The sequence below is a fragment of the Myxine glutinosa genome, chromosome 12 (genome assembly GCF_964187855.1).
Source record: "Myxine glutinosa chromosome 12, kmMyxGlut1.1, whole genome shotgun sequence".
Lineage (NCBI taxonomy): Eukaryota > Metazoa > Chordata > Myxini > Myxiniformes > Myxinidae > Myxine > Myxine glutinosa.
The window spans coordinates 41,004,976-41,031,174 of record NC_136272.1 but is presented as its reverse complement, the minus strand read 5'-3'; the positions used below and the strand labels follow the sequence as shown (position 1 = coordinate 41,031,174).

At 46.8% G+C, this 26,199-nt stretch overlaps 1 protein-coding gene across 4 annotated transcripts in view; it reads left to right on the top strand.

The window, feature by feature from the left end:
- The first annotated feature begins 969 nt into the window (after positions 1-969).
- The window catches only part of LOC137437933 (vascular endothelial growth factor A), a 58,292-nt gene continuing 33,062 nt past the window's right edge, over positions 970-26,199 (top strand). Inside the window, exons 1-3 of one of the 4 annotated variants that reach the window (XM_068132690.2) lie at positions 970-1,356; positions 6,136-6,403; positions 20,497-20,539. In XM_068132690.2, the coding sequence (XP_067988791.1) occupies positions 1,340-1,356; positions 6,136-6,403; positions 20,497-20,539 (328 nt within the window). In that variant the 5' untranslated portion in view covers positions 970-1,339. Of the gene's footprint in view, positions 1,357-4,816; positions 5,330-6,135; positions 6,404-20,496; positions 20,540-26,199 lie in introns of those variants that run through there. The other 3 variants (XM_068132691.2, XM_068132692.2, XM_068132694.2) reach the window with 3 other exon arrangements.

Here is a 26,199-nt window from a genome sequence, read left to right as displayed (position 1 = left end):
CTATTATTGTTGTACTGTTATTCTTGTGTGATCTTAATACAATATTGGTTTGTAAGTAACAATTGGTGTGGCTTCACCATTGATCTTTGACATACAGAATAACACATTTTTCTGCTGTGACCCCTCTCGGGGCTCGGCGGTACACCGTGACCAGGGGGTCGGGGAGGAGCACGTAACAATATATATATATATATATATATATATGTGGGTGTGCACGCACATGCATTCACATGTTATCAGAAGTCAATACATTGTGTAGATGACATCATTTGTGCATCTTATAAATTGGTAGTAACCATTTTGTGAAACTGAATGTGCAGGTGCAGCATCGAACTCAATATGTCGAAATGTCACACACGTCCATGCCCGTGGGATCCCCACGAGTGACCCCACTAGTATATATTATATTAGCCTGATGATATACCAGAAATATCGGTTTGCTTTTCTATTTATGATTTTTAAGTTTTATTGACATTGATTGACAGACATTGAGAGAAAGACCTTGATTTTGGCATTGTTTATCATTCATCCAGAGTTTACCTTTTGTAAAATCTGTTTCAGAGTTTATCCATAAATGAAGTTCAAAACTTGTTTGCTGGGTTTGGCGCATGAAGTTATGAGACATTCTTGGTTGACAGTTCTCCGATGCCTCGGTTGCAGTGAGCTCGTCCTTTGGACCGTTGTGATAATATTTAAAAGTATCGTCTAATTCTGTTTTGTCTTGGGGTATTTAAAAATGTTTTCGGTCAAATGTATTACTTTCTTGGTTTTTCATAATATTTCTGCATTGAACTCAAAAATAATGTTCATTTTTTTTCCCCATGTCATCACAAGGTCATATTCCGTATCAGCTGCGCTTTAAATCGGTAGCATTGTTTTGGCTCCGAGTTTGTCAATTGCTACGTTTTGCTGACAGGGAACGCCTTCCACCACGTAGTGGGATGGAAGCTATATGGGGAGGGCCGACGCAGGTGGGACGTGCGCGCTGGCACGGAAACACAGCCACGCAGGTGACCAGAACACGTGCGTGTACCGGTGCCGTCGCGTTCTCACCTTCGTCATTGCCCTCCCTGTACTCGTCCCCTGGTCTGGCGAGGAGTTTGAGCTGGCTCTCCATGCGGCTATTTTTGTCTCGCAGCACCAACGCTCGTGCAACGTGCTAAAAAGTGCCTTCCCTGGTCCGTCCTTCAATGCCCTTCCCTGCCATTATCTGTCCTCTTTAACACCGAATCCTTCTGAAACCATCGAGGCCACACGGCTCGGCCCTTGCTGAATGTCCTCCTGACATGTTACAAAGATCATCTCCCTCGTGGCTTCTTGAAATGAGAGAGAAAATGTCATGCAGACAACTTTGAGGTATGACATGTGGTTGGTGGACTTGGTGTGGTTGGAGGAGGGGTGAATGAAAGTGGGCGGGGAGGGAGGTGAAAGGGGAATTCGGGGGGGGGGGGGGGGGTAACTGATCAATGATGGTGTACCACATATACTGTATACCGTAAAGGTATCGAAACATTACAAACTTACTTCTCATTACAGTACTATTATTATCGATCATAATTATGTGTCAAGCAATAGTTGTACTAACAAACCAGGGAAGAAGAAGATGGCCGATTATGGCAACAAACATTTACATGTGCATTCCCCCCCCCTTACAGGAACATAGCAAGGCTCATGGAAGAGTGAGGAACTGATAGTGGGGCAGAAATAAAGGGAACAAGCGTTATGCCTAGGTCCCCCGTCGATGATGTGATGTGAGTTGATAAAGTGGAAGACGCAAGGTGGCCATCTTGGATTTTGACGCGGCGACCCAATTTTCAATAGCGTTCTCCCTTATGCGTAGATACACCCACACACCAAATTAGAAGTTAGTAGTTCGTTTATTTTTCAAGATATTTTGCTCACAAGGTTCAGACATATATATGGTGGCGGCCATCTTGGATTTTGACGTGGCGACCCAATTTTCAATAGCGTTCTTCCTTATGCCTAGATACAGTCACCCACACACCGGATTAGAAGTTGGTACTTCGCTTATTTTTCAAAGATATTCCGCTCACAAGGTTCAGACATACATGGCGGTGGCCATCTTGGATTTTGACGTGGGTTGCACCCACACACAAAATTAGAATTCGGTCCTTCGCTTACGCACGCATGCACGCACGGACAGACACACGGACGGAGGGGAAAACCATAGTCCCCCTTTCGCTCCACGGTGCGACGGGGGACAATAAATGAACCAACAGGAAAAGAGGAAAGGGAGGACGTGAGGAAACACTGAAACTAGCAAGTGAGATGGTTGAGTTGAGAATAGTTAATGGGGGTAATAAATATCATGGGACAAAATTGGGGATGACATGAGGTGGTGATGCACAACTTGCTTGAAGCCCTGGAGGGTTGAGTGAAACGGAACAGCTTCTGGAAGGCGGTTCAATAGATGGTAGAAGTGAGGAATACTCGTGTAGTCAGCCTGGATTTGGGAAATTTAACCAGGAGGGGGTTGCTGGAAGAACGCGTGCATCCTGGAGTGGGGTTTGGAGGACAGATAGAGCAGAGGAAGCAATCATAGAGAATAAGTGCCGTTGCGTTCTACAACCAACCTGCCTGCCAGGTAAGAGCAACAAATTCCATGCTTCGGCCTCCTCACCAGATATTCCAATCACATTGAGAGCTTTAGATTCCACAGAATCCAGGGACAGATGTGATGCTGAGGGGCCACCCCGTAGCGGAGAGCAGTACTCCATGGCGCTACGGCCAAAGGTTTTGTGGACTGTGAGTAGTTCTGATTTTCCAGGAACGACCCGACTGAGGTTTCCCAGTCTGCGGCTGCCTTTGGAGACCAGCTCTGACATGTGGTCGGTCCAAAAAAGTCATGGGTGATGGTTGAGGCATATTGCAGCCAGCAACACAAGTGTGCGCAAGCACACGCACATCGTCACAACATTGTTGCTTTTGTAGTTGTGGCAACGCAACAATCTGGAATCCGTAGGAAGACAGGAGAGAGAGAGACCACCTTTAGAGGCCATTTTTTCCCCGCAGAGCAGGGGTTAACCTTTTTCGGGCTCCTTGGACCCCTTTTTTTGAAGCAATGTTTTACGGCCAGTTGCCCTTCCTGCCGCCAACCCTGTTGGTCGCCTCTTGCGACACACAGGGAATTACCAGTGAACTGGTACTCAATTTGCCGACCTCAGAAGGATGACAGGCTGAGTCAACCCCCCTGGCGTTAATTCAGCGATCGACCGGGATTGGAACCCAGGATCCTAAGATCCCAAGCTGGTACCCTAACCGGTAAGCCAACACCAGGCTTGCTGAACACCAGGCTTGCTGAACATGGAGTGATCCGAGGATCCCCAAGCCGGCACCCTAACGGGTAAGCCAACACCAGGCTCACACGTCGGACACCAGGCTTGCTGAACACCAGGCTTGCTGAACATGGAGTGATCTGAGGATCCCAAGCCGGCACCTTAACCGGTAAGCCAACACCAGGCTCACACGTCGGACACAAGGCTTGCTGAACACCAGGCTTGCTGAACATGGAGTGATCTGAGGATCCCAAGCCGGCACCTTAACCGGTAAGCCAACACCAGGCTCACACGTCGGACACAAGGCCTGCTGAACACCAGGCTTGCTAAACACCAGGCTTGCTGAACATGGAGTGATCCTAGGATCCCAAGCCGGCACCCTAACCGCTAAGCCAACACCAGGCTTGCTGAACACCAGGCTTGCTGAACATGGAGTGATCCTAGGATCCCAAGCCGGCACCCAAACCGCTAAGCCAACACCAGGCTTGCTGAACACCAGGCTTGCTGAACATGGAGTGATCCTAGGATCCCAAGCCGGCACCCAAACCGCTAAGCCAACACCAGGCTTGCTGAACACCAGGCTTGCTGAACATGGAGTGATCCTAGGATCCCAAGCCGGCACCCTAACCGCTAAGCCAACGCCAGGCTAAGCCATTGAGATACCAATAAAGATTGCATGCTTCAAGTATAATATTCCATCAGCATTATCAATAAATAAATAAATAAATAAATATTTTACCTTAAAAATAGTAGCAATATCAAAAGGATTTTTTTTTTTTACCTGCAAAAAATAATCTACCTGTACCTACTTCAGTTGATTTCTCGGTGCATTTGTTGTTTTTCTCGTTGTTTTGTGCTTTACTGGTTCCGCAATCCAATCGCCGTAATCCACCATGTTCCGCGCCTGTAATAAGATGCTTTTTGTTCCGGTTTCTGTACATTTAAATTCGTACCTTTTAGAGTGAAAGGAGAAGGGGCCAGGTGAAGGGCTTTGTCGGTGTGGGGACTGATCAGCTGATCTCCAGATCGCGTTGCCTCGAGAGTAACGAGGAACGCTTTTGGCGCTTTTTAAATTAATTAATTTTATTTATACAGACGGACTTTTGATTCACCTTTGATAAATCCTACACCTTCAACGCGGCTCCTCCCCAGATTCATCGTCATCATCACCATACTCAATTCCCCCAAAACATACACCTCCTGACCTACTCGTACCCCTCGTTTTACTGTCATCACCTTTCGTCTCCCGCCACTTCCTCCTCGCTCCCATTACTCTTCCCGCTTTTTCCCTCATTTGGATTACCATTTCTCTTCCTCTTTCTTTACTTCTTCACCTTTCTCGTCCGCCCTGCCCTGTATTCCCTCCTCCTCTCCATATAATGCATCTCCCCCATTTGCTCTTTCTTCCTCCCCGTCCCTCACTTCTCTTTTCGTCAGTCGCCACGCCCCTTTACTTTTAGCTCCTCCCTCTCTTCACTGCTTTCCAATATTGTCTGTTCCCTCGCCACGCCCCCTCCCCCGCCCCCACCAAGCCATATCGCTATCGCTCCCTGTTATCTATCCCTCCCTACCTATTTTACCTGCCGTGCTGAGACAACATTCTTCATAAAGAAGAAGAAACACCTCTACAGGCAAGACAGATGCAGGGTTGGGGAAAGGGGCGATTGAGATCGAGGAAATTAAAGAAGAAGAAGAAGAGGCCGATTAGGAATTCGCGGGAGTGGAAAGAGGGCAGGGGGAGTGGTGAGAGGAGGAGAGTGGAGTCGGTGGAGCGTGCGAGTGTCTGTGTAGTCAAGGCGAGGGGAGTGGAGAAAGACTGGCTGTACAAGGAGACGGAGAACGAGGAGGGGAGGACGAGGGGCCCGGAGCGATCATTCGACGGAGCAGGTACTACACGGTGTGAGAATGCAAAACGTACGACTGACGGCGTGAGGTGCGCGAAACGAGCCGCACGGACAAAAAGGGCAAGCGGCGGCGGCGCAGGGGTCGCGGGGCGGGAAGCGAAGTCATTGGAAGAGGAATCACGAATAAAGGTTATAACGCCGCTAATTAGACATCGAGACGGATGACGACGCGTGATTTGACGTGTCTGCACGTTCTGTCCGATTACCTCAGTTTGTCCGTGTCGTTGTGGCGACCGCTAGATGTGTCTGTCCACGTCTGGTAGTGATTTTGTACGTTTTACATACTCGTGTCTGTGCATTTGTCCTCTACATTCTATCACTATCAGTATCATGTCTGAGATGTGATACCGTGATCCGTTTGCTCGGACTCGCCCAATACAACCACCAACCACCACGGTACGACCCAAGTGGGTCGCCCTCCATTGATCATCACACACTTCATTGATGCAATTCCATTTGGAGTGGAAAGTCACGTGACACAGAGTGTATAACTCGAGAATTGAAGCTTTCTCGTGCTAAGTCAGAAAGTTCTGAGTTTTCACCCCCGATAGCAATCCTTGGCAGCATATTATCGTGATTGCGTAACAGAATGCCAACCTTGGGTGGCACAGTGCCAACCATGCCAGTCAATGGTGAAGATGCGTTCAGAGTGGAGATGTATTTTGAACATGACGTAGAATCACGTGTGCGAGGCTAACCTTGGTGTTCTGCAATCAAGGTGAAAAGGTAGCTTGCTGAACATGGAGTGAAGCTTGCACGAGATATGATACCTGGGCTGTCATAGCATTATTGCACAACATACGAACTATTTCAATGATTATATCAATATTATATTCCCCACAGCTCCCTCGCTTGTGCTTTAGCGTTGTGTGTCTGGGTGATGTGAGAGTACTTGGGAGTAATATAGTACTGTGTTGATTTGTGTGTGTGCGCAGCAGACGGCTGGCTACAAAAACGATATGTGAACCGCTTGGCCATCCATCTCTCAACTTGCGAAAGCAAAGGCGGAATACAGCACCGACGCTGAGTGTCGTGCACTCGTTGTCCCGCTACCTGCCCACCTGGTCCCGCAAGCCGGGGCCGGGTGCTAGGCAATGGAGATTGCAGGAGTGTGGGGGAGACATGCAGCATTGTGCTGGATTTATGGCTGTCGGCTTCTTGGTGTTGCTTCACCTCATTTTTGTCCGAGCTTCAACTGTCCAGGTGAGGTTTCTCGATCGAGGCTCTTCCGACCGGTTCGCCTTTCCTTTGGTTCACTTGTAGAACCTATGATTTTTTAGCATGTTCAGCCACAGCAACGTTCATTATCAATTCCCCTCTGTGTGTGTGTGTGTGTGTGTGTGTGTGTGTGTGTGTGTGTGTGTGTGTGTGTGTGTGTGTGTGTGTGTGTACACACACACACTCATATATATATATATATATATATATATATATATATATATATATATATATAATATACGTATATATATATATAATATACGTATATATATATATATATATATATATATATATATATATATATATATATATATATATATATATATATATATATTGTTGCGAATATGGAATTTGGCCTCCATATCCGCTTGTAAATATTCCCCTATTTTCTCCAATACTCCCCAACTTTCCCCAATCCCCCATTCCCTAGTCCCATTGCATGTAAATAACAATCAGTAGAGCCGACCTTCCCCTTATTCCCCCATTAAATGTCGTGCCCAGGTCCACCGCACCACACGTAGACAACTTTCGGACATCTTCCTAGCTATTCTTATTCTATGTCAGTTAAGGCCTCGTCTCCATTAATTATGACTCTTCGTTGCACCAGAATGTGATTATATGGCATCAGTAGTGAGTTTAGGACCTTTCCCATACCTCCTCCCATCTTCTTCCCCAAACAACAACAATAACAACAACTACAACAACAATTACAACTACAACTACGACTACAACAACAGAGGGGCGGGGAGTGTGCGTCCTCACACCGGCTCGGTTACCCGCCATGACCATGCGCTCCACGGCGTTACCCCGAAGGGGCTGGCTGTCAGCTCCTCGTCAGGGGCGGAGCCAGTAACCCCCCCACGCACCCAATGAGAAGCAACGTGCCGATTCCATCTGGGGCGGAGCTAACGAGCCGAGGGCGTGTCACTCCCCGCCGGATATACGCGGCCCCGCGCCGGATGTGACGTCAGATGCGCCTCAGCTTGGAGAGAGAAGCCACCGCCACCCCCAGCGCGACGAGACCTCCCCGCATCTTTGGACCGGACCGGACCGTACTGTACCCTGCCCCGAGCCCAGGAGGACCTGGAGCCATCGATCCTGCCTTTCCTAGCCATCAAACCCCCGTGTGAGTCAGCCGTTGTCCCGTTTGTCTGTCGTCTGTCCGGGGTTAATATAAGAGTGTGTCTAAGTGCCTGTCTTTCTGTGATTATACCTCTAGCCCCTGTAATCTGACCTTTCCGTACGAATATAATCTCCTCCGGAGGTCTTGAGAATTGAAACATTGGTGTCGTATTGTGTTATTGTAATCCAGCCGGGTGTCTTCTTTTTCTTATTGAGCCAGCATCGCGCGACTAGTCAACGTTCGGGCACAATCGGGTAACTTGTGCAGACGTGGTCATACCATAAAACCGCTCGGTAAATAACATCCAAGCCACGTCTGTAACAATTGGTGTCGAGGAGTGGAATTCGAACCCGGGACTAAATTTATTAGGCCCAAATTTGTAACAGTTAGAATCGATTTGGAGCGCGTTTCCCGCGCGAAATTATAACGGCCGAAATTTGAATTTGTTTTACGAAAATAAAATAAAAAACCGAATTTTGAAAGTCGCGCTATGGCGGATCAAGACAGCTGGGGTCCGGTAGAGGAGAGAGAGGTAGGGTCGATCCAGGACCAAAATGAGGGACAGGAGGAGAGCGAAGCAGTGAGGGAGGCAGGTTCGCAAAATAGCGCCGTCACGCACGAAGAAGCGGGCGCACAAAATGGCGCCTCGCTGGTCACCGCGCCCGCGACCGTAGCAGCGCCGCCGATGGATTGGGGCCTATTTATGGAACAAATAAAGGCGCTCATGGTCCAGACAAGTGAAGACCTGAGGAATGACTTGGGAAACCAAATGGGGGTAATGGGGAACCGGATGGATGCTCAGGGTGAGCGATTGGAGGGCCAAATGGGGGTAATGAGGGACGAAGCGAGGGGTACCAGTGAGGGATTAGACAATAATTTTAAGGGATTAGACAATAATTTTAAGGGATTAGACATGAAATTTGGGAAATTAGACGATAGATTAGGGGAAATACAGGAGGGGTTAACGGGGGTAGAAAACAGAATGGCCGCTCAAGAGAATCAAATGGAAGGGATGCAAAAAGGGTTAGAGGGGTTAGAAAACACCATGGAAGGCAAATTGAGGGACATGAGGGACCAAGCGGAAAGGGAAGTTAACCAAATGGAGCAGCAGATAGAGGGGGTCAGAATGGGGGTAGAAACCAAACTGGATGCTCACAGGGAGGAAATGGAGCAGATGAGGGTGGCATCTGGGCAGGAGATGCAAGTGATGGGAGAGGAGATCAGAAGAGGAGTGAGTGAGGAGGTCGGAGGAGTGCGCGAGGAGGTGAGGCACTGTAAGGAGCGCATGGAGAAAGAGGTGAGAAAGGGGACTGTAAAATTGCAAGGTGGTATAGAGGAGTTGACGCTGGGAGTAGAACAACTGACAGTGGGACAAAAGGAGTTGGGGGACCAGGTAAAGAAGAACACAGCGGTAATAGAGGGTTTAAAATCGACACAGAAGGAGATGAAAAAGGACGTAGGGGTAATTAAAAAAGAGTGTCAGACGGTACATGAGGACCTGACGAGGAAAATGGACAAGGTGGTAGAGGTAATGGAGGTTAAAGAGCGGGAGGTGCGGGAGCACATAGAAAAAAATAAAGTGGAGTTAGAGGAAGAACTTAAAGGGGCGCACGAAGAGATGAAGGAGATGAAGCAAAAATTAGAAGAAGTGGAAGAAGGGGTGAGCGAAATTAAAAAGCGACGGAGAGAGGATAAGAAAGAGATAAAAGAGGAGGTAAAAGAATTGGTCCAGAGTCTGTGTTCGGATCGTGATGATGTGCTCATTAACCGGATGAGGGATTCGCAGGTGATGGAGGAGAAGCGAAGAGGAAGAGGACCCGGTGTAAGTGGTGACCAATATGGTCGTGCGTATGATGCGCCAGGGGATTTAAGGAGCTTGGGGGTCGAGATGGACCCGGGTGTTCGTGAGAGGCCGTTGTGAAGTGTGCGACAGGTCTGGTGTGCGAAAGAGGAGGTGTGCGAGAAAGTCCGACTCTGGGGTGTGTGAGGAAAAAGTGCGTGCCAAGGAGTAGTGAGGGTGCTGGCGAGAGTGAGTCGGTCGTAGCGCGTGTGCGAGGGAGCACATGGGAGCGCGGTGTGGTGAGTGTTACAGAGAGTGTGACGGGAGAGTGTGCGCGAGAAAGGTGTGTGACGGACAGGTGCATGGGGAAAGAGTGTGCTGTCAAGAGTAAGGGTGAGTGCGCTGTCAGGAATGGAGGTGAAAGTAGTGAGAGTGACATGGAGCGTGAGTTAGTTGTGACAGGTGAGCGAGGATGTACACCTGGGATGGAAGGATGCACACCTGGAATGGTAGAGCGTGAGTGGGAATGCACGCTGGAGTTGGTGGTGAGGCACGTGGTTGGGTGTGCGAATGAGAGCACACCTGTGATTGTCACAGAGGAGGTGACCGAGGAGGGGGTGCGAAGCGGTGTATTGGTGAGGTGTGCGAGCAACGAATGTGTGCCAAAGTGTTCGGTGGTCAGGTGTGTGACCAAGGCTGTGAGTGGAATGGGTGTACCTGGGTGTGTAAGGAAAGGTACGAGGAGCATGGGCACGGCTGGATGTGTGAGCAAGGAACGGGCTGCGGGGTGTAAGCGTCCAGGTGAAGCATCGACGTTAGACGGGGTAGAGTTTAGAACGACTTATAGCCGAATCGGGCCCTTGGTGCGTGCCGGGCCTCGCTTTGAACGGCCGCGTCCGTGCTCCACTAGGCGGAGCTGGCAGCCCGATAGAAAGGGTCGTCATGGCGACCACTTTTTGGTGAGACGTGCCGGCAGTCGAGATCGGGGCATTGGATGGCTCCACGCCGAGGTGATGCGTGGGATCTCGGCCCGGGTAAGCCCCCGTCCCTGCCCCGAATGCGGGACGTATCCAGCCGCTGGCACAAAACGACCCGCATTCATTGCTCGGCTGTACGAAGCCGGGCTGTAGATGTGAATTGGCGCACCGAGAGGATGTAATAAGTAGACGGGTAATGGTGATAGTGATAGTAGTGATTTGATACGAAATTTAGAAAAGTGAATAGAATTGGCAGTAAATGGAAAATTTTTGAATTGTTGGATTTGGACGAGCGAAATTGGTAGTGAGAGACCCCCGATGTGGTGGGATGGCAAATCCACCATCCCTCACAGGGGGGGGCAAATGCGCACTAGCTTATGGGGTGTATGGCAGTGAAAACTAGCCCGGGTGGGTTAGGTTATATTGTAGGGATCTAGAAGATGACATTAGGTAACGTTAAGATTAGTTAGTGACTGATACCTGTAGTGGGGACGCAGGTAGATTAGTATGGATGATAATGACGAGGGAGCGCAATAGTTTAAAGGGACGACTGGGAAGCGCAAGTTTCAGAAGGGAGTAGTTAGCTGAGATGATGCCGTGTTTGTGAGAATTGAACAGGTGTGATTGCACAGGTGTGCAACTGGACAGGTGTGTGGAGCAGTGTATGAGTAGTGAGTGTGTGGATCAGCGCGAATGCGCTTGGGGAGAGAAGGGTGCAGGTGGCACCAGGTGTGAGAGCACAGGTGTGCAGGTACAGGTGTGTGGAGAGAGTTGGAGTGAGTGGTACTGAGTGGTGTGCATGGTGCGAAGGTGTGGATGGGGGAAGAGTGGACCCCTTTCACGAGTACCCGGGGCGGGTAGTGTAAGTGTTAGGTAGAGGGTGCAGGTAAATTGTGGTTGGATATTGGCATTTGTGGTGCGGTTGCAGAATGGTGTTGTGAGATGGTGCATTAGTGTTGTGGAAATGGCTGGGCGTGTAGCCTGTTAGTGTGTGTAGTTGGTTGGGCACTCCACCACTGTGAGGATGTCGGCCAGGTGAGGCCGCAGGTGGGCTCTGGGAGCCGGTAGTTGTGAGTGGGTGCCTGAGGATCCCGGGTGTGGATCGGGCAGCCCAGTGCCAGAGAGGGCACGGAGTGGGGAGAGAGCCAGAGGGCCTTCCCCTGGTAGTTAGGTTAGGGTAAGGAGCAGGTAAGCTCGGAGGCAACTGCAGTGGTGGAGGTGTGCAGGTGGGTAGACCCACTGGGAGAGGTACACGTCGCAGCCCAGAAATTGTACGAGGGCACCGGGAGATGAATCGGGGGAGTGAGACCCCAAATTGAAGAGCACCACAGTTTGGCCAATGGGAATTGGTTTTTAGAACCCATAGTGTAAGAGGGCCAATGGTTTGGCCGGAGAAAGACCCCGGGTAGTGTAAAGTTGTTAAAGTCATTTAGGCGATAGTTAGGATTGATGAACCTGTCGCACCATACGCAGCCACTTACCTGTGGTGATGATGATGACTCCACACCTGTGTTTTCTTTGTTTTGTGCAGGAAATGAGATTGCTGTGAGGATTTGTGAGACGCATCACGACGTGGATGAGACATTGGGGTGATTCCATCTCTCCCTCCCTAGGAGGGACTGATGATGAATTGGTAATGGCAAATTTTGATGTTGAGTTGAAAATGGCAAATTTTGATGAGAGTTGAAAATGGCAAATTTGATTGGTTAGGAGGGAGAGAAGACGAATTTGGTTTATGGGAGGAACGGGGAAGACAGTAGGGATGTTTGTTGATTTGTAAAGTAGATGTTTATGGGTAGTGTTGTGTTGTGTGGATACAGTAAGGGGTAAGGGAGGGGCCATGTAGGTTACCTGGTGGGGGGGGGCGTACGATAGGAACGTACCTGTCTCACCTGGTTCCCATGTGCCCCCAGTGTGCATTACCTTATATTGCGTGCACTTTTGCGCCCTTACCACCTTACTCACTTGGTTCTTCTTTTGTCTCCCACCTCCGAGGATCTGGCTTTGGGGTAGAGAGAGAGGAGAGAGAGGTGCTGGCTGCGCAGTTGTGGGCCTGCACTTTCGCTGTTTGCTGCCGGGATCGATACACCATATGGACCGCAATGTTTGTGGCCACCCACAATGGACCGCAGTTCGTTTGCGGCCAAGCACCACCCGGGGATGGACCTATGGGTCAACGTGGCACCTATGCCATAAAGGTGAACCACTGTTAATTAACACCACTGAAGGCCACACGAAGAGCAAGAGACACCTGCAGGGTTAGGGGTTGTCGAATTTATTTTTATTCCAATGAACAATGGTGACTGCACCGATTGGTGGTGGGGTGGTGCTTTTGATGCTCGGGAAGGGTGCTCTGCACGTTATTAAAGGCCGTCGGCCACAGAGCACTCGTGGGTTGGTGTATCGATGTTGGCAAGCGCGCTCTCTCTATTAGTCTAGTAGGAAGACTAGGTCCCCCTGCACCCCCCGGAGATATACTTCTAATCAGTGTTTCTAGATTGGAAAAAATGTGTAGAAAATGACTAGCTATGGCCCCAAGCTGAAAAAATGTCCCACATACCATTTTTATGCAAATTACTGCTGCAAATTTTATGCAAAATTATGCAAATTTTATGCAAATTTTTGATGAGGAGTAGAGTTGAGGGGTCTTTGAGGGCTTCATCGAGGTGCTCTCGGTTGCAAGACTGGGTCATTCTGAGAAGCACAGCAGGGTCAGAGATCATGATGTTCTCCTCCTCAGTGAATCTCTCCATCAACAGCCTCTCCATTGCCTCACACACTGTTTTGAGGCAAAAGAGGGACTTTGCGTAGGCCTTTCCACTGAGAACACCTTTGAGAGATCCACTTGTTACTAGTTGTGCCTCAAAGAGAATCTCTGCATATCCAGAACCACGCATCTTGTGTCCAGTGAGCATCCCGATGTAGTTCATGGATGTGTGGAAGGGTCCAATCGTTACTACATGACTAGCAAATTCATTTGGCCAGCGCCAGATGATGGGAAGGGCTTTCATGCAGACACCCAGATCAAATGTATTCAGGACCCATCTCTGACCCACCTCAGCAGTTGCTGCCTCGGAACGCTTCAGTAGCTCACGAACAACTGCGTTGTCTGTGATCGGTCTGTGCCTGGTGCCTGCATGGCATGGCAATGGCCTGCAGCCTGTGCCTGGGCTAGGGGGTTTCACCTCTGCAACTGGTTCTCCCCCACCCAGCAAATCAACAGTCGACTACTGCACGCCTATCCACCAACCGATCACAGACAACGCAGTTGTTCGTGAGCTACTGAAGCGTTCCGAGGCAGCAACTGCTGAGGTGGGTCAGAGATGGGTCCTGAATACATTTGATCTGGGTGTCTGCATGAAAGCCCTTCCCATCATCTGGCGCTGGCCAAATGAATTTGCTAGTCATGTAGTAACGATTGGACCCTTCCACACATCCATGAACTACATCGGGATGCTCACTGGACACAAGATGCGTGGTTCTGGATATGCAGAGATTCTCTTTGAGGCACAACTAGTAACAAGTGGATCTCTCAAAGGTGTTCTCAGTGGAAAGGCCTACGCAAAGTCCCTCTTTTGCCTCAAAACAGTGTGTGAGGCAATGGAGAGGCTGTTGATGGAGAGATTCACTGAGGAGGAGAACATCATGATCTCTGACCCTGCTGTGCTTCTCAGAATGACCCAGTCTTGCAACCGAGAGCACCTCGATGAAGCCCTCAAAGACCCCTCAACTCTACTCCTCATCAAAAATTTGCATAAAATTTGCATAATTTTGCATAAAATTTGCAGCAGTAATTTGCATAAAAATGGTATGTGGGACATTTTTTCAGCTTGGGGCCATAGCTAGTCATTTTCTACACATTTTTTCCAATCTAGAAACACTGATTATAAGTATATCTCCGGGGGGTGCAGGGGGACCTAGTCTTCCTACTAGACTATATGCATAACATCTGCATGTGTTCCTCCAAAAACAGGTCCTGGATCGTAGTGTAGATATCAGCGTAATCTTGTAAATAATGCTCCCTACCGGCTGTATGTGTAGTTTGCGAATTCTTTCCGGATTCGGTTATCCTGTGGGTGTGTTTCTGTGAGGAGAAGGGTGCAATGTCGCAGGGGGACATATTTACTCATTTGTGAATATCTGTAAAACTGTCGCACTCAGGGTAGAGTTAATAGTAGAGGGAACTACATTGCGTGCCACACTAAAGTAGGTAAAAATTTATCGGGTCGGGACGCCCCGAGGGTAGAGAAGGGTGCAATGTTGCGAATATGGAATTTGGCCTCCATATCCGCTTGTAAATATTCCCCTATTTTCTCCAATACTCCCCAACTTTCCCCAATCCCCCATTCCCTAGTCCCATTGCATGTAAATAACAATCAGTAGAGCCGACCTTCCCCTTATTCCCCCATTAAATGTCGTGCCCAGGTCCACCGCACCACACGTAGACAACTTTCGGACATCTTCCTAGCTATTCTTATTCTATGTCAGTTAAGGCCTCGTCTCCATTAATTATGACTCTTCGTTGCACCAGAATGTGATTATATGGCATCAGTAGTGAGTTTAGGACCTTTCCCATACCTCCTCCCATCTTCTTCCCCAAACAACAACAATAACAACAACTACAACAACAATTACAACTACAACTACGACTACAACAACAGAGGGGCGGGGAGTGTGCGTCCTCACACCGGCTCGGTTACCCGCCATGACCATGCGCTCCACGGCGTTACCCCGAAGGGGCTGGCTGTCAGCTCCTCGTCAGGGGCGGAGCCAGTAACCCCCCCACGCACCCAATGAGAAGCAACGTGCCGATTCCATCTGGGGCGGAGCTAACGAGCCGAGGGCGTGTCACTCCCCGCCGGATATACGCGGCCCCGCGCCGGATGTGACGTCAGATGCGCCTCAGCTTGGAGAGAGAAGCCACCGCCACCCCCAGCGCGACGAGACCTCCCCGCATCTTTGGACCGGACCGGACCGTACTGTACCCTGCCCCGAGCCCAGGAGGACCTGGAGCCATCGATCCTGCCTTTCCTAGCCATCAAACCCCCGTGTGAGTCAGCCGTTGTCCCGTTTGTCTGTCGTCTGTCCGGGGTTAATATAAGAGTGTGTCTAAGTGCCTGTCTTTCTGTGATTATACCTCTAGCCCCTGTAATCTGACCTTTCCGTACGAATATAATCTCCTCCGGAGGTCTTGAGAATTGAAACATTGGTGTCGTATTGTGTTATTGTAATCCAGCCGGGTGTCTTCTTTTTCTTATTGAGCCAGCATCGCGCGACTAGTCAACGTTCGGGCACAATCGGGTAACTTGTGCAGACGTGGTCATACCATAAAACCGCTCGGTAAATAACATCCAAGCCACGTCTGTAACAATATATATATATATATATATATATATATATATATATATATATATATATATATATATATATATATATATATATAGTATATATTTCAACCGTCTGATTTACACAAGTATTCACCCCCTGCCCTTGGCAGCAATTATACCTTCAAGTCTTCTTGGGCATGTCTGTATCAGCTTTGCACATCTGGATTTGGGGAGTTTCTTCCATTCTTGCTTGCAGATTTGCTAAAGCTCTGTCAAGTTGCATGGGAAGCATTGGTGAACAGTAATCTTCAAGTCTTTCCACAGATTCTCAATGCGATTCAAGTCTGGGCTTTGGCTGGGCCACTCAAGGACTTTCACCTTTTTTTCACTGAAGCCATTCCAGTGTTGCTTTGGCTGTATGCTTGGGGTCATTGTCTTGGTGGAACTTAAATCTTTGCCACAGTCAGGTCTTTTTCACTCTGAAGGAGGTTCTCCTCAAGGATTTTCCTGTACTTGGCTCCATTCATTGTTCCCTCTATCCTTACAAGTCTTCCAGTCCCTGCCGCTGAAAAGCATCCCCATAAAATGATGCTGCCACCACCATGCATCATGGCCGGGATGGTATTAGATGGATGATGAGCTATGCCAGGGCCATTAGATGACAAGAGGGGTCACTGGAAATGCACTCTTAATGTTTTACATCCCCTCATTTGAGTCTGTATACAAACCATTGTCACTCACCTGAGAAGGAATCGAGGATACTTTATCAAGATTTTCTGAAGATGAAGTTTACAACCTTCTGAACTAACGAGCAAAATGGTCTTTGCAGAAGGCAAAGGATCTATAGTTTCACCTGAAAATGGCTCATTTGTTCTTCTGATACTGATGTACTGTATTCTGTTACGTCTGTGCTGACGAAGCAGTTTCTTTGCAATTTTTATGCTGGGTGGTTTGCAATTGCTTTCCCAGCAGCAGTTATGGCAGGAATTTGGAATTTGTCAATGGTACCGGCATCTTTAACATCCACCACCTAATGCTGGCAGATGGGACATCCAATTTAACGTCCATCCGAGGGATCGATCATTTAACGTCCATCATCCGAGGCACACACATTGATGAATCACCTTACATGTGAAACACTGGGATGACAGTTTATAGTTGGGCCGAGATAGTTAGCTTAGAGGTGAGTGTGCGTATTAGGGTGCATCCAACAGCAGGTAGCGGGACAACGGTGTTTTTGAAAAATATTCTTATATTGATGTAGTCATACTTTTGCTTTGTTACACTCACCCTATATAGCATTTCTGTAAAATATTTTGGATTTTCGATTTTGTTTAGACCCCCCCACCAGGATCGGGTAAAAATCGGGTACCCCCGCTAATGGGTTGCTTTGGCCAAATGTGTTTTTTTTTTGTTTTTTTCGATTTATATAAAAGTAAGAACGGTTTCTTACAGTAATTCAGGGTTCAATTACATCCAGGGTCACTGATTCCAAAATGCGATCAAAATTGTAAAATCAAATTTAGTTCATTTTTTTTGAAAATTGGGTAATTGGGTAACCAATTAACCAAACAAAAATAATTTTTTCAACATTTTTATTATTTCCTCTTCAAAACATGGCAAGTTGACACATTGGCAGGATTGTCCCCGGCTTCATCAATTATGGCCTTCCTGTTGTGTCGGTGTCAGCTTGAGTCGATTGGCAAAGGAAACCAACTTCGGACGACATATCGTATCACGGGGGATGAACGCCGGGGTGCCTGTGTGCTGGCTCTGAGTGGAAGTCACAGTGGTCGTCTGAGTGTCAGTCGCATCACTTTCGTCATTGCTGCTGGCTGCCGCCTCACTGTTGTCTGCCAACAAAATTATGGAATTAGTAACACCAATCTTCTGCAGATTCTGCTTGCGCTGTTCTTCCTCGGCCTGCTCACGAACCTGACGATGGTGCATCTTCTGCGACATGACCTTGTCGTAGGTGCTGAAAGATGCTATGTGGTCAATCTTCATTGATTGAAGGAACAGACGATCCCCCAGGTTTGTGACCTGCTGCTCAACATTGGCCGGTCACAACCGGAAGGTCGCATCCCAGTCATTGTTCCATGGCCTGCAGCTTTGCGAGCATGGCCGGGCCTGATCTACTCATTGGCGGAATCTCCCTCATCTTACAGTTGGTGTGCAGAAGCTGAATGAGCAAGATGCACGCCTGGTGGTCAGACACGGGGTATGCTGGCCTTCTTTTTTTTATATTTTAGTTGGCGACCTGACGCAGGAAGAGCTGCACAGACGCTCATTTGGGGGGGGGGGGGGGGGGGGAGCACTAGGAAATCCAGTGCAAGACAGCGCAGGACTTGGCGGCAGGTAGGGAAGCGTATTCCTGTTATCTGTGCAACCTCGTTATTGATAGCACTGCCCAGACCTGTTGCATTGCCATTGGCGTTCTGGCCTTGAGAGTCCGGACTGTCCAGCATACGGGCAGGTGTCAGCTGAGGTGTAGCAGATGTTGTATGGCAGATGGTGCCCTTTAGTGGGGGTACCTGATTTTTACCCAATGCTGGTGGAGGGGGGAGGCAGGGGGGGGGTCTAAACAAAATCGAAAATCTGAAATATTTAACAGAAATTATATATGGGGCCAGCGTAACAAAGTATGACTCGATCAATATGAGAATATTTTTCAAAAACAGGACATTTGATGCACCATAGTGCATATCTCTAGGCCATCCTATCAGGCACCATTGGGTATTAGTGTGTTTCAAATCAGTTGTAGGTAAAGTTGTCAATTACGAAATGGTTCTTGCATATCAAAACTACCTTTTTTAGGAATTTCCGTCTTCTTAAAATGAGGATTCACATGTAAACCATCCCCAAAATTTGAAACGCAACTGTCGGAAACATTACAAGCTGGCGTTAAGTTAGCATCATTTCAAACAACAGTGAAGTGAATTCCATAACAGTAGAGGCGGAAGGAAATGTACTGATATTAACATTGGGATACATGACTTTTTGTGAAGAAAGGATGTGGCCTGAAGATGGGAACGTTTTTTTTTTTTTACGAACAAATCTCACCACTGACAAAACATTTTAACAGCTCTGATAATCATGATTGTCGATTTGAAACTTAGACATTTTGAACCTTTTCAACATTTGGAGGAAGCAAACTTTAAGCCTATCGTCAAAAAGACATTATATTGCTAATGCATAAAGGAAAGGCTAATATTTAATGCAAAAATGATGTGATGCACCCTTTTTGAATTGCATTGTCATTGGATTAAAAAATTCCATGTTTCACATGGACAATAAAAAACAATGGAATGGAATATATTTTACATGCTCATTCCAGCAGCACAGAGAAGTATCATTGCGATTTATGAATTTATGAAACTGCAGTATAATTCAGATAAAATCGATCTTGATTTTTTAAATTTTACAAAAAGAGGAATGCGCCAATGTACTCGTATAAAGTTGAGGCCAAATCAATGTATTGTTTATCGATGGACAAAGCGGTAGTGAGAATTTCATAGAATGGCTTTTCCTCATAAACAACGACTATAACATGTTTATTCATTCGCCTGGTAGTGCACATTTGATCTATTCCAACAATATTACAAAAAGTAATTACAAAATCCTCCACATTAACCTCATTCTGAGGCATGCAGACCAGGCCATGCTTCCGTATAAGTGCCTCGAAAGCTGCATAATGAGAAAACACCTCAATTTCGAGGAAATAAATATCCCAGACTCTGTGGTATGATGGTTGGGGTGTTCACTCCGAGTCTGGGAGGTCGGTGGTTCAAAACCTGACCGAGTCATAATGAAAATGAATGATCGTTTTAAGGCCATTTTCCCCGCTAGAGCGGGGGGTTAGCCTTGCGGGCTCCATGACCATGACAATCATGGTTCCCTGTTTGAGGCAATGTTTTTATGGCCGGATGCCCTTCCTGACGCCAACCCTTGGTCACGCTCTTACGATGCGCAAGGATACGGTGTACCTAGTCTGAATCCGGGTACACACCGGGATCATTCATCCCAACAAGCTGGTACTCAATTTGCCGACCTCGGAAGGATGACAGGCTGAGTCAACTCCCCTGGCGTTAATTCAGCGATCGACCGGGATTCGAACCCAGGATCCTAGGATCCCAAGCCGGCACCCAAACTGCTAAGCCAACATCAGGCTTTCAATGCAAATATGATACTTAAATATTTATATCATACCAAAGACTTAAAATATGGTACGTGTTGCTTTCCTGCTTGACACTAAGCATTCAAAAGGATAAGAGGACGGACAATTCCCATATGCTGGCACCCATGGGGAGGATGAAATTCCTCCTGCAGAAATTTTGCCTTGGTGCGGTGAGAAAGGTGGTGGCATTGTTGTGGCGTCGCTGGTACCCAGAGTGCCCCGGGAAGCGACGGCTTCTCCCAAGCTCAATGGTTGTGTTTGTCTCTTCAAACAGTCCTTTGTTCTGTCTCGCGTATTCGTCTGTTGATCCATGTGTGTGAGATTTGTGTGTTAGCAGCTCCACTTTGAGCCCTAGATCCTGTTAAAAGAAGAAGAAGAAGAAGACGGAGAAGAAAGAAAAGAAAAGCAAAACCTTCTCAAGCTAAACTCGGCTGGACAAGACAATGGGAAATTAAATGCAACAATGCAAAAGTGAATGTGGGGGTGGAGGGGAAGGCTAGGGGGAAGGGGCTTTATAATTGGTGAACAAAAACAAGGTGCATTTTTAAAAACCTTGAAAGATAGAAAAGGAGTGTTCTTTTGTGTATCTGGGCTGTAAATGTTTCACGTTAATTACACCAAAGTGAAATAAAAACAAAACAGCTACAGTGAGGGAAGATTTCCCTGTAAACTTCACATTTCTTTGTACTTGCAGGTCTCTATTCACCAAGCACCCCCTTCTACCAGCCACCAGCATGGTAAGCACACCTGTCCTGTCTGTTTGTTATACAGGTAAAATTGCTGAATGCCTGACCACTTAGGCCTAACTATATTACATGTGCTGCATTTATAATTTGATCGATTGCAGGTGTGCTTTTGCATAACATTTGTAAGGAATCCCCACCCAACCCCAAATATTTCATTTATCAGGATTTTGGATAGCTAAATTCATGATGTCCATCCAATTAGTCTTGTATTCATGTTAGTCATGTTAGTCTTGTATTCCAGCCATGCTAATCATTTCCACCTCTTCCACTTTCCACTGCACATTGATCTCTTCACCTCTATCTGACACGGGAACACAATTATTATGTAGTCTATGACTGTTCCTAATGCTGGTAACTCGAACATCACTAATCACAACGTCTTGACCATCTTTTACAACTTCACACAACAATATCTCTATTTTGCCATGGTACATGAGAAAGATAGATATAGTACAGCGAAGAAGTATAACTATCTCCATGTTTTGTCACATCTTCACTTGCTAAAACTTTCATTAAAAAATTGTGCATTCAATACAGGGATTATGATACTGTTCTTCCTTTGCCCGTCAAATAAACTGCTGTTGATTACTGCTGAACAATTTTATTATGGATTAATTTGTGAGGTGCCTTTTCCAACTTTTATCCAACCACTGTTTGTAGTCCAATGATTAATTATCGCCATGTTTAAAAAAAAAAAAAAAAAACGGCGGGGGGGGGGGGGGGAGGGAGGGTGGGAGGGGGTGGTGTAGGGGGAGCGCAGTGGGAGCACAGTGTAATCTGTTCTGTCTGTCAATCTGTCTGTCCGTCCGTCACACTATCTCCTAAACATTTGGGCAGAGATTCACTAAACTTGGTGGTTATGATCAACACATGGCACGAAGGTGTAAGAGCAGTGTCAGTTTTGACCTCCCCCCCCCCCCCCCCCCCCTCACCACCCTGGGGCTGGGTCAAAAGCTCAAGTACCGAAAAATGCAATTACGGATACGTTTTAAAACATTTTAAATGAAACTTTGTATATGCAATCAACATGAAATATGTAATGATTTTTTTGATTTAACCCCCAGTTCATTCCCAGGGGCTGTGAACTTGGGATCACAGGGGTCAAAAACGGAAGAATAAGTTTCACTCAAGATTTGATATTGGGTCAAATTTGCTTTAGGTGGGCAGCATGGGGATTTTCGATGGCACGCCATCGACTTTGCTCTAGTTTTAATTTGGTAGCATCTCTGCTGTCATTTTTCAGCACCACCGTTGAAACAACTGTATGTCTTTGTTTTCTTGAGGCAATATTCACATCTGTACTTAAATTAAAGCAAGCCAAGGCAAACTCTGTACTTGGCCTTCATCAATCATGTAAAAAAATTCACACTGTAGTACTTAACATCCCTTTTGGAGAGTTTTAGTTTTCTACCTGAACTACTAGTTATTCCAAACTCCATTTATACTTACCCATTTCATTGTCTTGCTTACATCTCTTGATAAAACGTGGACCCTTGTCTTTTTTCATCCAAATGATATTCACCAGCCATGACTTTTATTTCCACACTCTTCTCATGGGGGTTTCAGTCCTGGGAGTAATTACCGCATTCAGAGTACAACTGGGAAGCATATGACACTATGACAGCCTGTGCTTTTATACACTTTATATTGCTGCAGCACGTTCTAAAATCTAAATGATCGAATCACCACAAATTAGTGTAAACTGTCAACATGAGACTGTAATAAAATTTGAGGTTTGAGATTACATCTCGTTTTATTAAATTTTTGACCACCCAAAAAGTAAACATAATACATGTTATGTAAAAATAAATAATTCTGTTTCTTAAATTGATCATAAATGCTAAACAACAGCTACGTTTATTTTATTTGACTCTGCAGTACAAAAATGGCAGATGTGCAGTTTTCAGGTAACTAATGCTACTGTGATCATGTGCAGCTGAGAACAAGCTAATTTCTCATTTAAGAGACACTAGCATATAAGATCCATCGCTACGCTGACGGGAATACCATTCTTTGCATAAATGCTAAAGAAACAAGACCGAAAGTCTAACAGCGGTGTAATTGGGCTTGTTTGATACTGTCGTGCGAATACCCTCCGGTTAATACCAGGGCTCGCGAATGACCAAACGGATTTAATTGAGGCGATGACCAACTCGGATTCGGCTATAAAACACGGGAAGAAGAAGTGAAGAAGAAGAGGCGGAAGCGCTTACCGATAGCGATCCAACCGCAGCTCCGATCCTGTAGGGGAATTAACTCAACGAACACAAGATGTTGAATGGAAAGGGAAAATAATGCAAGGATTTATTTTACAAGAGATAGCGGGACAGGGAAATACGCGCCGGTAATAAAATGTCCTAAAATGGGATCCCGCACACCGACTTCCAAATACGAAACAAGGGAATGAATTGCAAAAATAACTGTCTGTCGTGTACGTGTGAAATGTGGTGCGTCTTAACTGTCTGCAGCCTTGTCCACCGTCCAACGCGGCTCCAAGCTCTGGCGCGAGGAGGCCCTACGTCCGCTTCGCCAAACGCGCTCCTCCAGGCCCCAGCGACCCGCCCCACTCCAGGCTCCTCGTCGACAGCCCACGGGGTCCGTTCGCTCACAGCACCAAAAGCACCGAGCACCGCTCCAAGCACCATGACGATGGCGAACCAACGACCACCAGGACCTCTCAAGACGAAGAGCCAAGGATGAAAAATGACAAGCGAAGGACCAGCACAACTCAATACCAAGAGCGAAGCCTCAGCACGACGCAATACACGCGCGAACCGTCAGCATGACTCAATCCCCCAGAGCGAAGCTTCCAGAATCCTGCCAGCGAGTCCTTTTGTCACTTGGCATGTGACTTCAGTTTTGGCGCGCCACCAACCAGAGCCTCGTAGCTTCCCGCCGTCTCCTGAACTGTCTCGCGACTTCCGCGCTGATTGGTTCAAGGCTCGCGCCTTCCGCGCCAACCAATCACACGTTCCCTGTGGCGTGGTTACAGCTCGTCTCACGCGATGTTGCTAGGCCAGCTGGTGGTGCGGCTGGCGGCGGCCATCCGGCGGTGCCCCGATCTGGCTTCCTGCCTGTCTTCTTCCAAGGTCATTGTAAGGGAAGGGAATTTAATTACTGTTGCACTAAAGGGCCTATCTAAGTGTTTATATGAGTATGCGTTGCCATAAGGGACAAAGGTTTGGCGACAGGGGGAAACGACGAACAAAGGAATCTTATCCATAATCCCTACAGTACTATTTAGCACGCCCTGCTCCCTCGTAGTGGGGGCATCAATACAGCTTATACCGGCAACCCGGGCTAACATAGAACTTATTACAGGTAGATCTCTATCACGACAGTCGGATACATACCTATACAGATCTATCTGGCTCTAGATATTCCTCTACCCCCCAGACATAACAATAGTTTAGTTGAAGAGGATAGTATAACCTGGGTGGAGATACCAGTTAGCAAATATTGTAAGTATGAAATTATTTTGAAGTACTCCAAGTCTCGAAGCTGTCTGTCACCATGGAAGTGAAGAGATTGCATTGAGACACCATGTGGTTTATTTTATATGTTGGTCAGTTAGTCAACACTATCAAAGTGACCTCAGCACCATCCTGACACATACCACTGTGTGTATTATGGAATGAGGTGTTTTGCGGCGGCCGGAGTGCAAATCCTGCCCCAACCTCCTTGAGAGAGGACACAGTGAGTTGGTACTCATTTTGCTGACCTTGGAAGGATGACAGGCTGAGTCAACTCCACCTGGTGTTAATTTTACAGCTGACCGGGATTCAAACTCAGGACCCAAGGATCCCAAACCCTCCACCCTAACCGTTAAGCCAACACCAGGCTTAGGGTGGTTGGAGGCAGTCATAAGAAATGCTTCAATGTTTGAAGAGCCCTTAATCAAAGTTTTAATTCTGATTTTTAAAATTCTTCTCACTTTTTAAATTCTTCTCACCTCCGCTTCCGGTCCCTCAAGCAAGGCAGCGACTTTGACCTCTGCACGGCATCAAAGTTTAAGTATTTTCCCATTTGTGTATTTGTCAAATTTCCACTCGTTATTTTATTGTGCATGTGTTACTGTGTGTTTCTCGTTAGTGTTTGTTTGCAATTCGTGCAAACATGTGTATAATTAATCGTTTTCTGTTCGCACCGTGTGCGTGGCCTGGTAACTTGGGGCTTCCCTCCCCCCCGTCGGTGTTTTGTGAATTTAAGTTCTTTCCTTTGCTGTATTGCTTATTTCTTAGATTTTCTCTTCTCCCCCTAACGTCCCCGAACATCTACCCTTTGTCTAACTTTTAAAATGCAATTTTTATTATTATTTTATTATTTATTATTTCCTTCTATCCTTGCGGGCCCCCACATGTGCTTGTTGTCTTGCCCCGCCCCCTTCATCTCCTTTTCTACCACCACTTCCTTCCATCTCCAGCCGAAACTCGCCTTTCCAATTCTAGTTTCCTCCATCTCATTTAACCCTTTCTCCTTTCTCTGATCCAGGCCCTCACTTCAGGGACTTTTTCCCAGATTGTTTTTAAACATATTTAAACAAAAATCGTGAAACTTTCCCCTGCAGTGTTTTATGTAGTGTTATACAGTCACGTGAAAAAGTAAATACACCCCATGTAAAGTTTTGACTTTTTCAACATATTTCAACATACAGCTATTTGATCTTCATTTCAACAATATTGACAGATAAAGGTGATATGATATAACAAATATCATGAAACATTTACATTTTGTAGTCTATTGTATAATTTAAATAAACATAAATGCAAATTTCGCATGTGGAAAAAGTAAGTACACCCTTGGCTCCAATAGGTGGTATTGCCCCCTTTGGCAGAAACAACCTCAAGTAGGCATTTTTAAATAAATGTCTAACAGTCTCTGACATCGACTGTGAGAAATTTTTGCCCACTTTCAATTCTTTCAGTTGTGTGATGTTTGAGGGGTTTCTTGCATGCACAGCTCGTTTCAAATCCCCCCACAACATCTCGATGGGATTTAGATCCGGGCTTTTACTTGGCCATTCCAGAACCATCCATTTTTTTTTTTTTTTTTTTGTATACAAGATCGAGGCTCGTGAAAGAGCGAACATTAATCACACAGAAAGACAAACAGACACATAAAACAAATAACATCGGGAGCGGTAGACAAGATGGGGAGAGAGGGGGAAGGACACAAACACAACATTTGAGAGCAGGGACCGAGAGACATGGAGACATCGAGAGAACTGTGGGAGGGAGAGGGCTTTGGGGGGGAGGCATGGGAAGGGTGGGGGTGGGAGAGGTATAAAACATATGGACACTGGCTTTTCTTTTTTTTCAGCCATTCCTTGGTGGATTTACTGGTATATTTAGGGTCATTGTCATGTTGCAAGGTCCACCTTTGGTTGAGCTTCAACTTTCCGACAGATGGCCTCACATTATCCTCAAGCACCCTCTGGTACAATGAATAATTCATAGTGGATTCTATGATAGTGAGCTGCCCAGGCCCTGATGCAGCAAAGCTGCCCCAAACCATAATATTTCCACCACCATGCTTTACAGTTGGTATCAGGTTCTTGTGTTCAAATGCTGTCTTTGGTTTTCGCCAAATATGTCTTCTGGTACTGTGGTCAAATAGCTCTACCTTTGACTCATCTGTCCAGAGCACATTGT